This window comes from Rhinopithecus roxellana, chromosome 4 (genome assembly GCF_007565055.1).
Source record: "Rhinopithecus roxellana isolate Shanxi Qingling chromosome 4, ASM756505v1, whole genome shotgun sequence".
NCBI lineage: Eukaryota > Metazoa > Chordata > Mammalia > Primates > Cercopithecidae > Rhinopithecus > Rhinopithecus roxellana.
In genome coordinates, this window is record NC_044552.1 from 57,447,261 (window position 1) to 57,463,124 (window position 15,864).

Below are 15,864 nucleotides of genomic sequence, written 5' to 3' on the forward strand. Positions count from 1 at the left end.
AAACCTGTTGCAATGATACAAGACCCTCTAAACATACAGTTAAAAACAGAATTTCTTGCTTTTTATTATCTACTATGGGTGGTAGAGTTTAATTTTAGCAACACGATATTCTAGGTAGAATTTGGCAGCACTTCTCTTTGACTTTTGGTCATGATAAGAAAAATTAGAACAAGCAAAAGCCCATTGTTGTAGCACAGGATTGGTGGTACTAAAAATAAGGAGTGGAGAAGGGTTAAGAATATTAGAGATGAGGCAAAGGCAGTGGATTAGAGAAAATTGGTAATTTTTGGCATTTTCTTTAATTCTTTAAGGCATTCTACTTACTAAAGAAAGGTTCCATAGGTATTACAGCATATAGCAGGGATTCCAGTTAAAATACATTACTCACACAAAGGCTGTGAAGCATAATAAAACATTCAGAATTACATTTAGCTTCTTCATATTCCAATTTTATGTTTTCAATTCTATATGTAGTAGTAAAACAGAGTAACACGATTAAATGGAGATAAAAATATAGCTTAATTTATACACTTATAAATATGGGAATCATGGAAAATGATTTTATTTCCCAAGGGATATACAAATTTTTACCACTCATTTGGTACCCTAGTCCTATCTTAGTGGTGTCAGGTGCAAAGTCACTAATTCTGAGAAATTTTACCTCTGTAGCCATTCAGATTAAATTTTTTAAAATAGGGAGTTAAACTCAGCTTGAAACTGAAAGCTTTCTATAATCTGACCCTAACACATCTTCTCCTGAGCTTTGCTCCTGACAATTCACATTATATTGTCTATGGGAGTAACCCAAACTTGTCTATTCATTATTCCAGGAATAAGTAATATACTCATCTACCTCAATTACTTTTAATGCAAACCTCTCTCCCTTCTACTTACTGAAATTATACCTGGTTTTTAAGGTTCATAATTCTATTTCCATTAGGCTTCAGAGTCTGAGAATGCTTCCCAGAGATACAACTTTACCCCAGTCTCATTTAGCAAACATTTTTTCCCCATTCATTTTAGAAATAAACATTCCAACTGTATGGATGTGCCATTCAACACTTTCTTTTTTTTTTCTTACAATCTCTTTTGTTGGTGGTGCATGCTGATGCTGAAAGGAGAAAATAACTATTGAAAATATCTAATAAGGTTAAAAAGAAATAACCTAATATAGTGCACACTGAGTATTTTTCAGGGAAAGGAAACATTTACCAAATGCCTAAACCTTTTCAGGGACTTTATATCAATTATTTCTAATGTTAAAAAACACTGCAAGAAAGGTTTTATCATCACCACTTTACAGATGGAGATCAATCTCAAAATATTACATAATTTGCCCATGTCACATATCTGTTAAGCAGCATACAGCTAAGATCTGTTTCCAAAAGCTAAGATCTATACTTTGCAAAATCATGTTTAAAAAGTCATGGGCTTTAAAGTTAGGTAGGTCTGGGCTTGATCAAGCCTCTGAGACTCATTAGCTATCTGACCTTAGACAAGTTATTTAACCTTTCTATAAGCTTCAATTTTCTCACCTATAAAATATGGATAATATTGATACGCACTTCAAAGTTGATGATTAAAGTGAAAAAATGCATTTAAAGTACAAGCTAAGTGACTAATACATAAGAACTAACATTTAAAATTACTGTGCTTTCTCCAATCCTCCATTATAGAGGAGAGATGGAACCAAGTATATTTAAGAGAACTATTTCCTTTTTAATAAAATGAGACCATCATATTAAGGATAAACTTTATTTAAGGATAAACTTTATTCAAATCTTGTATTAGAATACTTCCAAATTCAAACAGAATGTTAGTCAAATGTTTAGACAAACAGGCAAAGATTCAAAATCAAGACAAAAATTCTGAAGGAGATCCTGCTAAAAAGCTATCCTAAGTAGAATCAAATAATGTACTTGTCATGAGCCTTTATTTTTCTATTTTAATGTAAACACTGTATTTGAAAGGTACCAAAATAGTTTTTTGAAATGTAATGTGTTAGTGAACTGTTTAGCAAAATAAATCCTTCCAACTAATTAGAAACATAAGACAATAAAGAAGAAAGATCCCAGATCCATATATACAACAGTATCACTATAAATATACTCCACTGTCAACCTGAGACCTATTTTGTTTTCCACCTATATAAAAGTTTTTGAAAATGACAACTTCTTGTGGTTACATGTTTTCAATTTTCTCAAATATTCTGTTGGTCTGGGTAAGATGCCACTTGTTCGAGGGCAGCTTCTGACTGATTGGCCACAGCTATAGATCCACAATTAAATCTCCATCATCTCCAAACCCCTGAAACAAAAAGAGAAAAACTTCAAACTGAGAAAGAAACATACAAACAAAAAAATTTATTTCCACGGGTGTTACCGTGACAAATGCAATGTTCTCTAAAAGGGAGAGGGGACAGATGAGTAGTCTAGTTACTACAGGGCATTATTTCCATAGAAATAATGTTTTATTTTATTATTAATATTTTGGTTCTCACACTGTACCATCAAATCAAGTTTCTCTAAAAAATTATGAAATTGGCATATTTTATATTTTGCTAGAATGGTGTGAACAAGGCTGATAATCAATTAGTTCTTTGTCCTTTTTGATTTGTATATATTTTTCACATGATATTAAAGCTATCATGAGCTGATTTTATTCTCAACGTGCCTCAATTCTAAGAACATTGCATTATTTATGAACAAGAATGTGCAATACCAAGAACCAACCAATAATTTGAATCTTATATAAACTAAAGATTCAAAAATTCCAAGAGATTATTTAACAAAGATCATTTGAACATATGAGTTAATTAACAGATAAAATTCTTTAAAATGTGAATTTATCACATTCATAATTTAACTTTCAAGATTAATTCAATTAACAAATTTCCTATATTTCAAGAAATCCTCATTTTGGTTATTTATTCCCATAAGTATATTTAAACTTTTTTTTTACCTAAAGTAGTTTTTCTTCCCTGCTACCTATGTCCAGAGAAATTGATAAACCATTTTTGTTTGAGGGATTCAGCATAACAGTATTTTTAAGAGACTGTAATTCTGGGTGATAAAAGTATTTTGTTTTAAAAACACAAGTTACCTTTAAATGTGGTATCACCTGATGACATGAAGTAAAGATCTTTCCTTACTCTTTGGGATACAGCCTAACAAAAGGAACCTTTGAATTGCTATTGATTCTTTATCATGAGTACAAAATAATTCAAATCAGAAATGGAACCACAGATAAGCCAGAAAAGATGTAAACAACGAAATGTATTTTTATCAAAATTATGACAATCTGATTTTATAATGAGGATCATGTGAAGTACATTTTCTATTCTTCAAATACTCATTTCTCTAGAACATACCCCTGGAGCACTCTACACGGGGCGTAAAGTACCCTTTTCCAATGTTTAGCTCCCAAACCCCCAACAACTCTGGTAATTGGTGAAGGAGGGAGGCATATTATTGTTCAAGGGGCTGTTATTAAAACACAGTATCCATGTAGAGCCACAGATGCTTTATTAAAGACAATGAAAAGGGAAATATTTCTCCTATATTCCTTTTAACAACCAACAGCAACATGTGCATGCATTATGTGATACAGAAACTAATTAACAAGATACCCTTATGGTAAAATAAAATAACTCAGATAAGAAACCATTTTTTTAAAAAAAGTAATTAGATTCCTAGATCATAGTGACTTGAGGTATCATAAAAAATTCATGCATAGTACAATATTCACTTTGTAAGGAAAGCTAGCTCATTTGTAGACAGGTATCCAGATTTAAGAGCTTCCTCAAATTTGAGGGAAGGATATTTAAATGTCATTAGTAGCCAAATCAAAAATGTTAGAGTCTTACTCATAAGTAATTTCTATATGTCTGCTAACTGGCTTAGTCAAAGCCAGAGGTAGTTATCTATTTACTTATCTAGATACATAATTTTATGTTTACTTTAAATAGTCCTAAATAGTTCTTTTCTATGTGGCAGGGATAGAGAACTTTATCCAAACTGAATCTTGTATGTACATATGTATGCATTTGGCTCTGGATTCTTCATAATTAATGGATGGAGACAACCCGAATGTAAAAAGTTTTAGTAAATACTGAGGCAAAAAGTGTAGTAGGCTGTTATTTCTGACCTAAGCAAAAAAGTAATTAACATAATGTAAAGAGAGATGTTCAATGATTTTTAAGGGTAAAAATTTCAAATGACCTAAATATCCAACACTATGGGAAATATTTACTACATCATGGCTCACTAGTGTCATGCAGCATTATTCAGCTATTAAATATTGTCTATGGCCTTCTGAGTGCAGCCAAGATGGAATAAGCTGACTATAACCTCTCTATCACTGATTACAACGAAAAATTCTAGACAGAATATAAAAAGCAACTACTCAAAGATTCAAAAGTGAACAGGAATAGGTAGATTAAGAATTAAAGTAAAAACGTGAATAATGACTCACAACAGGAGTGAGTTTCACAGGCCTTTTCTTTTTTTTACTTCTTTGTCTCCTGATTTTGATCTAAGGGTGGGCCAAATCAAAACTGCCCAGCTAGGGTAGACAGCAAAATTCTAGAGAAATTTCTTATTTACAGTCAGTGGACTAGGGATAAAGGAACCCTGAATGCTAGAGAGTAAGAAATAGGTAGGAAATCTCTTTGCTGTATTGTGGTGTTATTTTTTTTTTTTTCTGTTTTTCCTCTGGCCCTGCCCTGAGGGTGGCTAGCCCCAGTTACTGCCTGGTGACAGCTATGGCAACATAGGCACCTACAAATGTGAGAGATGACCCATCTCTCCAGCCAGTGGAACCAGGAAAAGAACTTTCTGTCGTCTGAAGAGTGGTAATAGGAGATTGTTTTTGTTATCTCTTTATCTGCTTCTTATGTGCAATCAAACAGAACTGTGTGGTGGAACAGAGGTTGAGAGAAAAATACTGTCTGGCTAGGGGACCAGAAAAAGGGGCCATTGGAGGCTGGATAAAACAAGATCCTGGGAGCCAGAAAATGTGGAGAACATCTCAGAGAGAAAAGAGTTGAAAATATTTAACTCCTAACGCTACACGTGAACTGTAAGTCTCAGGATTGCCCCGAGCTATGCACATGCAGAACAGAGCCAAACAAGCACAGCGAAGTCTCTGACACCTAACTATTATATAAACCACTGACCAAAGTCCCTGACTACCCTGGGTGGCTTATGTACCAGGAGGATCTGAACAGCAAAGGCATTGAAAACTAAACCAACAGGAGAATCACCAACTACAGAAAGAGAAACAGAACATGTGGTATGAATTGAAACCAGCCAATCATCTGCTATAACAAAAACTTAAACATTCTCCAGATTTTAACAGGACCCAAAGTCTTAAAACATAATATGTAAAATGTTCAGGATATAATCCAAAATTACTCAACATACAAAGAACCAAGGAAAGCTGACCATTTCTCTAGGGGAAAGAAAATCAACAGCTACAAACCCCAAGAGGACCAGATATTAAAACTATCAGGCAAAGATTATGAAGTGAGAAGTTCAAGAAGTTCAACCAACCCCAAACAGGATAAACTCAAATGCCCAGACACATCATAATGTCACGGCAAATTGCCCACCATAGAGTCTTAAATGAAGAAAATCAGAATATAAAACTACACATAGGATGAAATCAATTGTGTCTAAACTATGTAGATGCAATACTTACATTACATATAAACAGAAAAACTATAAAAGAAAACCAAACTGGTCAACCTACTTGTCTCTGGATGGGTATATTACAGGTGATTGTTACTTTCTCATTTTTAATATTGCTGTATTTCCCAGGTTTTCTGCATTTAATATATATTTTATGAGAGTCATGAACACCAAAACATTTTCTAATCAAGGAGTAAAACATTAATAACTAGTTTTCTCAGAAGAATACTTGGCATAAGGACCAAAATCATCCATTTTGTTATTGCTGCTTTTAACTATTATCACAGGGTTTTTCTCCCATTTTTCCAAACGCAAGGGCTTTGGAAATAGTTTGTTAAATCACCTTTCAAAATGAAGAACAATGCTCTCACTAATTACTACTTATAGAATTCCATACCTCAGGTGGACGCTTATCCGATTTGGGTATGCCATTCCAGACATTCTCAGGGTTCACTATCTCCTCCAAACCATTTGAAAGGTTCAAAACCTACAGGAAAAAACAAGTTTTTTTTTTTTTAAGTGTCCAATTCAAAAAAATAACTGATTTATGTACCAGAGCAATTATTTAAAAAATGAAATACTATCATTATTATTATTTTGAGATAGGGTCTTGCTCCATCGCCCAGGCTGGAGGGCAATGGCAGGATCACAGCTCACTGTGACCTCGACCTCCTGGGCTCAGGCAATCTGCCCACCTCAGCCTCCTGAATAACTGGGACTACAGGCGCACACCACCATGTCCAGCTAATTTTTTGTATTTTGGGTAGAGACAGGGTTTCACTATGCTGCCCAGTCTGGTCTCAAACTCCTTGGCTCAAGCAATCCACCTACTTTGGCCTCCCAAAATGCTAGGATTACAGGCATGAGCCACCACACCTGGCCCTAAAATGAAATACTTTCAAAAACAATGAAAATGAATGTATTGAACTTCAACCTTATGTTTCAAACTCCATGCTACTTCAGTTTCCCAAACATATACAGAGTATCTATGACTGGTGATCAAAGATGGATAAAATTTCAACATCAAATAGTTCAAAATCTAGCGGAGGAAAGACCTCTAAGCAGATAATTACAATACACTATAGAAGTACAGACTTCTGTAGTAAGGGGTATAGGAATGTAATACAGAAATAAGGCCTTTTTGGGAGGGGGGGAAGGTTGAGGACAAGGATAAATTTAGAAAACAACATCAGTGAATGCTCCCTGGTAGATGCAATGGGTAAGTAAATTGGAATTAACCAGTTTGGTAACAGGATGGAATATAGGTAAAATAGAAGTGAATTATTAAATATATCAAAACAGCAAGGAGATTGTATACGTAAGAGAAGCCAAGAAGTTTGATGTCCATCTAATATAAAGTACAAAATATAAAGAATTAGGGCCAAAGAGAGTACATAAACACTTAACCCTAAAGGATTTCCTATGCCATGTTAATGAGCTTGACTTTTATGTTCCAGGTCAGGGGCTCTCCAATTTTAATGGAATATGAATGCACATTCTGGAATCCTAACCCCAGAAATTCTGAATTAGCAGGCCAGGCCAAGGCCTAGGAATCTATAATACAATTAAAAAATACAGCAGGTAATTCTCAAACAGGTGATTTTCAAATCACAGGAGAAACACAATCAACTGGAAGTCCCTAATAAGTTTTACACAATAATGATGTAAACAAATTTGCATTTTACAAACTTCACCCTGACATCGTGGACCATCAATTTAAAGAAGACTAGAAGCAGCAAACAAAATAGAAGGTTATTAGAGAAATGTAGTTGTGAAATGACTCAACTAAGGTAGTGGCATTAGATATAAAAAATTCCAACTAAGAGGTAAGATGCGTAAAGTGTGGAACTAGGTGACTAACAGAATTTAGAAAGAGTGAGAGAGAGAGATGATACAGCCTAGGATGATTTCTTGCTATGACTCTTATATATGGAGATTTTAAATATTTGTGCATTACATCAAATTATCAGGGGGAACAAACAGGTAAACATTTGTTCAACTGCATTCTCTAGTCTGACAGAGTCTGGTAAAATTTCCTTAATTGTCTGCAAAAACATTTGGAGATAAAGGACTTAAACGTCACTTACCCTTGTTCCTTCTTCAGCTGTTTCTAAAATCTCACATTTAGACCATGTGTTTCTTAGACTTGACCACACAACACATTTAGATCCAACAGTAAAGGCTTTCAGAGTGTAGGTGTTCTGTGGTTGAGCTGCCAAATTGAATTAAGACTCAATGCATATCTCTTAATTCCTTAATGTAACATATGCAAGCAAAGCATTTTCCTAATCTGCATTATTTCTATATCATCAATATCATGTAATTAGTACATTGGTATGACTGTCTCCCTCAATTTTGTTTAAAATTCTTCTAGCGCCCCTCCCCCATATAATCTCTAACTGCTTTTCTAAACCAACAAACCAAACAAAAAATCACCATCATAAGGATGTGAATCTGATTTCTAACATTGAAAATTGCTAATAAAATATGGTACTATTAAGACAAGTGTCTTTTACACTTACAACAGCCATTTCTATAACAAAGCAGCATGTTACAAATGAGCAGACATTCTTATCACAGTTAATACTTACTATTATTAAATGTGACAATGAGGAATAAATATCTAATGCAAGGGAAATACTTAAATAACTTATGTGTACCGACAGGATGGCATACAATGCAATTAAAATATTTTGAAAGCATTTTTAAGGGACTAAAATGCAGGATTCAATACTGTATGATAGTATGATCTAAATTGTTTTTAAAACTGTGTAGTAGACACACACAAAGACGGTAAAAGACAACAAAAAGAAAATACATCATGGTGTTAACATTGATAACTTCTTGTTGATTTTCATTCTATTTCATTATTTTCCTTATTTTTACAATGGTTCAAATTTAATAATACAAAAATTGACATTTAAAAAGTATAGCATTGATTATAAAAAGCTAAAAGTTACTCATTTAAAAATTTTTAAGTAGCAAAGAAAACAGCAGTAAAAATAATTTATAAAAAAGTTAATATAATAGATGTTCTCCAAGATTTACTCATGACAAAGTATTAATATAGGCTACCTACATCTATTTTTTTTTGTTTAAGGGTTTCTAATGAATTGCAAGATCAATGCATGATACAGTTAAGTCTAAAAGACCGTGTTAAAATAATCCTTACTGTAAATTTATGCCTACCGTAGTACTTGGCAAGGGAATACCATGTTTTATAAAACTTACCAACACTTGCCCTCTTGATTATAAATGTGATTACATTTTAAATGTGATTACCTTTTGGAGACTCAGATTTTAAGCATTCTATTTTTAAACACAAAACTAATATTTCAGCATTTCTTCCAGCATATAAAATTTTGCACTGATTTCACAATATATTTTCCCCAAGTTTAAAATACCCTTCATAAAATCCAATCTGATTCACTTCCCAGGTTTTTAATCTTTTTTACAAAAAATTATTTTTTAGAAATCCATGTAAGAATTACTCTCTTTTCTTTAAAACAAACAACAACTTTGGAAAGTCACTATGTTAAACTTAAAAGTAAAAGGACACTTTGGGAGGCTGAGGCAGGAGGATTGCTTGAGCCCAGGAGTTTGAGACCAGCCTGGATAACACGACGAAACCGTCTCTACAAAAAATACAAAAATTAGCTGGGCGTGGTGACACACGCCTGTAGTCCCAGCTACTCAGTAGGCTGGGCTGGGGTGGGAAGATCACTTGAGTCCAGGAGGCAGAAGCTGCTGTGAGCCAAGATCACACCATTGCACTTCAGCCTAGATGACAAAGCAAGACCTCGCCTCAAACAAATAAATAAACAAACAACCAAAATAAAAAAAGTAAATGGGAAAAAAAATTCACATACCTGAGACATGATCTGGTAAACCATTATTGTGCTTGCTTCCATCACTGCTTTCTTCCTCAGAGAACAAAGGCATCAATGCTGAAATGTCATCCCTGTTTTTATACTCTATAAATTCTTCTTCATATATATTCATTTCAATCTGTGTTTTAGGATCACAATCTGCTCCATGTAGATGCAATGACATCCTGTGCTGGTCATCAAAAGATTCTACACAACTTGCCTTTCTCACGTCCTCAGTACACATGCACTCTTGTGCTTTCTGACTAACTCCTAAAGACAAAGGATCCATCTTGTCATCTAAAGGCAGCTGGGCTGTAGGTAACTCTAGTTCTGGTTGTTTCTCAGCTTCACAGGTGAGAGGAAGCTGCCCTGTAAATAGCTCCAGGGCACCTTTTGTGACACACTCTTGGGAGAGTGGCATACTTGGTGGCACCAGGCTTAGCTCCTCTTTTTCTTCATCCACCACCAGAGAATTCTGTAACTCAATGGATTCCAGCTCTAAGAATTCTTTTGATTCATCATCAGGAGAAAGTGGCACCTCAAGTGAATTCAGTTCTAGTATCTCCTTTGTTTCATTACCATGTGGTAGTAATGTGTTAAATCCTGTAATTAGGTATTTATCATCAAACTCTGCTTTGTCAACAAGATGACACTCTACTTCACCTTCCAGTTCCTCAGTATCAATTTTATCTTTGCAGGGGTTTTCAAAACCTTCACAAATCTTATCAGTTTTAGGGTCACGGAAGTTACTTGGTTTGGTTCCGATATTGTTTACATCTTTTTCAGTTCTTTCAGCAAGCTCATCTGCCTGTTCCATATATATTTTATTTTGGACAGCTTTATTACTTAATTTCTTAAGTCCTACATCAAGATTGCAGGACCCAAGAGCCTGCTTTATCTCCGAGTCCGTATTTTCATAGGGAAGAGCACTTTTAGTAATACCAATCTTAGAATATTTCTCCATTTTCTCATTAATACTTTTACCTTTGCTTTTCAAGTCGACAATTGCTAAAGGGATATCACAAACATCCCTTCTGATTTCTAATATCGTTATTTCCAACACATCTTCTGTTACTATTTCATAGAAATAGTCATTTCCCTCTTGAGAACATACTCCTTCTGAAATGTGAAATCCCGAGAGGCAACATGGAAAGGCTTGCATGGGAACCAACAAAAGTTCAGAAGGAATGGCCCAGAGTGCTTTTGGGTCCACACAGTCTTCAACGTTTCCAAAGTCCACAAGTCTGACAGATACAAGATAATCTTCACAAATATTAGTGATAAGTGCTCTATAATAATGTCCATCTTCTCTGTATCTTATTATACAAGGATCTCCAATATAAGGACATGGGATACAATTTCTCCTGTTTACTACCTGTTCTCCAGCAGTCTGTACTTCTACTTCTAAATACTGAAGTTTCTCTGTATCAGCAAACTGACACCAAAAGTACTCAGGTCCATCTATCACAGTGGCATAAGCTCTTACCATTTTTTTTTCCGGATTATACCAGTTAAGAAATACTGAAGTGTCAACATCTGATTTGTTAACAGAGTTTGAACTGGCACCTTTAATTACTTGGGTAGAAAGTTCTATTTGAGATTTTTCACTGACAGTATACCTGTTAATCATATCATCTGCTATGATCCCATGTTCATCAGCAAGAATAACTTCCCATCTGTCTCGAAATTTAACAAATTCACATCTTATTGCAGTCTCGCTGGTCCGTTGGGAAAAGTAATACATCATTTTCTTAGAGATTTTATTGTCAGGAACCCCAAATCCCTGCAAGGAGCAATGAATGCACAATCCTGGCAATACTGCATTAACAAGGTCAAGCCTACCTATTTTGTTAGTATGAACCACAGAAACATTGCCATAATCTATAAACTGCACAGAGAGAAGGTCATTGGGTTGTTGCTCCTTGACCACAGCACGATACCATAAATTGTCTTCTGGGAAAACAGCACATATCACATCTCCTCTTTGCAAAGGTGGACCTGCATAATATTCGGGCCCTGTTTTAACACTGTTTAATCTCTCTGAAAGATGACTAATTTCAGATTCATCTTCTATTAATTGAACATAAAAATCTGAAAGATCATTTATATGAGAAACATATACAGTTGTTTTAAATCCAGGCATTATAGTCTTCTGTGGGAACTCACAAAATTTCAGAGGCAAATCTTTGTCACATGAACCTCCTATTTTTCTCTCTGAAAGAGTGGCTTCTACTCTTGCTGTTTTCAAGAGTGTCTCAGCACAAATTTCTTCTTTCTTTTCTGTTGTTAATGGAAACACTTGACTATTTTTATTTCCCACAGAGTCTTGATATTGAGTGACTAAGTTTGTTTTTGTTAAACTTTGTAAAAGTCTGAGTTCCTTGTATGATGAGTTGATCTTAGGTTTATATGACTGTTCTGAAATTTCTTTATTATGTAACTTGTTCCCTACTGATTTACTTAAATACTCTGTACATGGCAACTTCATATTCTCATTTTTTTCTGCAAGATTTTCAGTTGTAGAAGGGAGCACTTCACTTTCTTTTTTTCTTATTCTATCTTTGTAACTAAGTAGCCACAACTTCTTATTAATACTAGCACTAACTTGAATATTATCACCATATAGTTCTATAATCAGTGTTCCATCTGGATCTTTTGCTACAACTAAAGCCTTCAATGACTTATCTAAAATAGTCTCCTGAAACCACACCACCACTTCTTCTGGTATATGATCAGGAATATCAGATAATGAACATCTGACAGCTTGCATGGGCAAAAGTAAGACATCATATGCATCACTAGGTATTGGAAGCAGATCATCACTTGTTACTACATAAATATTCCCAAAATCAACAAAGAAGACTTTCTTTGGCTCTTTTTCTATTACTATGCCCCTATACCAGTTTCCATCAGTATACTTGGCAAGGCACAAGGTTCCAGGGTTCAAGGGAGATGTTTTTAAATTCAGCAAAACTTTACTTAATTGTGTAATACTACATGACAACTGTTCTAAAATACTTGCATTTCTTGCCAGCTGGCAATAAAATGTCCAAGGGTCATCAATATGCGTTATATACACTAATTCTTCACTTCCAATTTTCATATCATGCGTAGAATAGAAGTAGGAATGTAGCTGAACAGAGGACTCCAAAGGCTTCTGAAGTTTTACCGGTCTCGCAAGTCTCTTTTCTACCAAGAAATGGCATGCGCTCTGAAAGGGTGTTAGCAAATCTACAATGTTAAACAGTTCTTCATTATTAATTGAAGCCAGAGCAAATACTGTACATTTTAATTCTAGATTTTTTTGCCATGCATTATCTACAAATTCATTGAAAGCCTGTATCGCCTTTACATCCCAAACAAAGGGATTTTGACCATTTGGTTGAATTAAATTATAAAGACTGCACCTAAAAGCCTGAGCCTTAACCTTGAGAAATTCTTCACCAATTGAATAAATATTCTTCACAGATACCATTTCTCTGTCTCCATAATCTACAAATATTACATTGACATGCTCCACAGATTGTATACCACTAATGAGTGCTCTGGACCATTGTCTGTTTACCGTTCGCTTAGCCAAACAAGCAGGCGTGTTTCCCTGGTGAGGAGCAGCTATATTTTTGCAATAGTACTGAATATCAGACATTAGAGTTTTAAGTCCTTGTATGTTCCTGGTCAGCTGACACCAGAAATAGCCAGGGTTTTCAACATAAGACACTCTGACTTCTACTGTACTTCCAACTTCCAGCTCTCCTTTACAAGAGGAGCCTGGCTTAATTTCCAAGAAATTCTGTATAAGAGGAAAATAAACAGATGCTCTTTTCACTTTTTCCTGCACAACTAGTTCAGATGAACCATTTGTCACAACTCTTGTGTCACTCAAAGCTTTTGAAACAGATGTGGTTTTATTCTCTCTCTTGGCTTTCTGCTCTCCTTCTCCAGTCTTGGCAAAAGGTATTTTGTTATTCTCCGTAGTAAAATGATTTGAAACATGCCCTTGGGAGTGGGCATTTACTGGGATATTTTCCTTTGTTTCAAATTCCTGATACTTGGCATATCCAGCTTGGGCAATTACCTTACTGATGTTTTCTTCCCCTGTTCTTGATTCATCAAGAATCTCAATAACATATTGATGACCCTGTTTATCAAGAATATGGATGACTAATTCTTTGTGGAGCACAGTCTTTTCAAAAAAGGAAACTGCCTCCTGGCTCCAAGTTTTTCCCAAAGGCCAAATATCAGCTAGGGTGCACTTCAGAGCCAATATTGGTAGCTGCCTAAACTGAGGAAGCAGCATCCGTACGTCATACCAGTCCACATTTTCCGAATTGCCTCGGTCAACTAAGAATACATCCACACTCCTGTCATCCAATTTGGTGACTATGGCCCTATAATAACCATTTTCTTTCCACTTGACACAGCAAAGGTCATCAGGTTCAGGTTTCAAAACTACACCATCCAGCTTACTGGCAGAGGAATAGAAACTGCACATTCTCCTCATCAGCTTACTGAAGGTGACATTGTGTTTCCTCAACCTAATCCAAAACTCAGAAGGATTTTTAACAAACTCTACCTGTGCATCGTAGAAGGCATTCATCTTTAACCTGATAGATCTTAAGGCTGGGAGTGAAATCTCTTCATCTACTTCTTCAGCAGGAGACTGAGACTGAGGAGATGTTTCTGGTTCCTCTTCCTCTGTTCCCTGGCTCTGAAGGACTCGGTCAGCCAAGCAACACGACTGTACTCCAAACACACGGTTCAGATTAATCCCATCTTCTCCATACAGGGTGACATAATATACATGCTCAAAGGAGCAATAAAATTCAATCTTTGCATTCACTGCCTTGCCCAGTATCAGTGCCTTCAGATTACCGACCTGTGACCGAGACCAGCCTCTCCCACCATCCCAGAGTCCATACAAAGCGCAAGGGTAGGTCACCACCGGCATTCGAAAATATTCAGGCAACAAGTACCGAAGGCTGCTGCAGCTCACTAACTCCTTCCTTCCATAGTCCACGTGAAGCACCTGGGCACAGCGCTGGGGCCGAAAAGTCTCAAGCAAGAGTGCTCTGTACCAATGTCCATTCAGGCCACAGGATGCACAAGGAGAGCCCGGCTTGTCTGGGCTCTCCTCCCTCTCCTCCCAGGTGGCGCTGGTACAGTTCTCATCCCCTGTCCCTGTGGAACCCCGGTATACCTGGGCCATACTCTCAGAGAGGCGGTGGATCTCCTGCGAGAGGCTGCGGAGCTGGCAGTGAATGCGGTGGGGATGGCACACTTGGGTTACGACCACGGGCTCCGTCACGCCCAGCTGCAGCTGGGGATAGAAGTAATCCAGACCAGGCTGCTTTTGCTTCTGCGGGACTCGCGAGAGAACCGGGACCCCAGAGCCCACGCTAGCAGTGGCCGCTGTGAGATAGCGCTCCAGCAACGAACGGAAGAGGCTGTCGGGCACCCGCCGGGCCAGGCCCAGCTCCCGCATCTGTTGGAACACATCGGGCACCTCCAGGAGGACCAGGCGATGGAGTAGCAGCACGTCCAGGACGCACCCGTGCACCTCCTTGCCCTGAAGATTGCTAAGGAAGTCCACAGCGTCGGCAGGCCAGTGCTGCGGCTCGCCCGCGCCCGCGCCGCAGCCTGCCGGCACCAGGCCCGCCAGCACGCAGCCGAGCACTTCCGAGGGCAAGTAGAAGAACTCTCTGCGCCCGGGCGCCAGCGAGCCTGCGCCGGCAGTGATGGTGCGGCCCTCGTCCAGCAGGAAGACACGGCTCTCCTGTGCCTGCCGGCTGACCACGCGGCAGCGGTGCCACAGAAGCCCCACCTGCACCAGGCACAGCTCGCCGGGCGAGGCCGAGGCGCTGCCCAGCGCCCATTGGCCGCGCGTGGCCGCCGCTTCCTGGATTTCCCGGCTCAGCCGCAGGTACTCGCCCCGCCGCTCGCCCACCAGCCCCCACAGCTGCACCGGGATCACATCGGGATGCACGTCCACGAAGGATACTCGCAGGGCCAGCGAGGCCCCTGGCGCCGGCATTCCGGGCGTCGAGCACATCTTGACGGCGCGGTGCGGCCCCCACTTCCGGAAATTCAGGGCCGCGCGTCAGGGCCTTGAAATCCTCCGCGCCGCCAAAAGGCGAGTCCCAGCCAAACTATGTTCAAAGGACCCCAGGGAGGGGAAGGACGCCGGAGAGGCGTTTCCTCAGCAACCCCCCCTCCGGGACTCACGCAGCGACTGGTAAGACCCGGTAGCCCCACCAACCGCCCGAGGTCGCGCCTACGGTACGCATTTACTGCGCTCTGCGCCGCCA

General features: G+C 38.0%; 2 protein-coding genes across 3 annotated transcripts in view; both read right to left on the bottom strand.

Annotated features, from left to right (window-relative positions):
* Positions 1-1,753: 1,753 nt before the first annotated feature.
* On the bottom strand, positions 1,754-15,847 carry TDRD6 (tudor domain containing 6). Of its 2 annotated transcripts, XM_010356493.2 has the most exons (4): positions 9,560-15,847; positions 7,778-7,902; positions 6,088-6,177; positions 1,754-2,307 (listed from the first exon to the last, which is right to left on the bottom strand). In XM_010356493.2, exons 1-4 carry the CDS (start codon positions 15,606-15,608, stop codon positions 2,269-2,271), a joined length of 6,303 nt encoding a protein of 2,100 aa, XP_010354795.1. In that variant the 5' UTR covers positions 15,609-15,847; the 3' UTR covers positions 1,754-2,268. The 2 variants fall into 2 exon arrangements, with proteins under 2 accessions (XP_010354795.1, XP_030784666.1); XM_030928806.1 differs by lacking the exon at positions 6,088-6,177.
* The window catches only part of SLC25A27 (solute carrier family 25 member 27), a 42,534-nt gene continuing 34,459 nt past the window's right edge, over positions 7,790-15,864 (bottom strand). Inside the window, exon 10 of the transcript XR_004056828.1 lies at positions 7,790-7,902. The gene's annotated coding sequence lies outside the window, so the exon portion shown is untranslated. The remainder of the gene's footprint in view (positions 7,903-15,864) is intronic.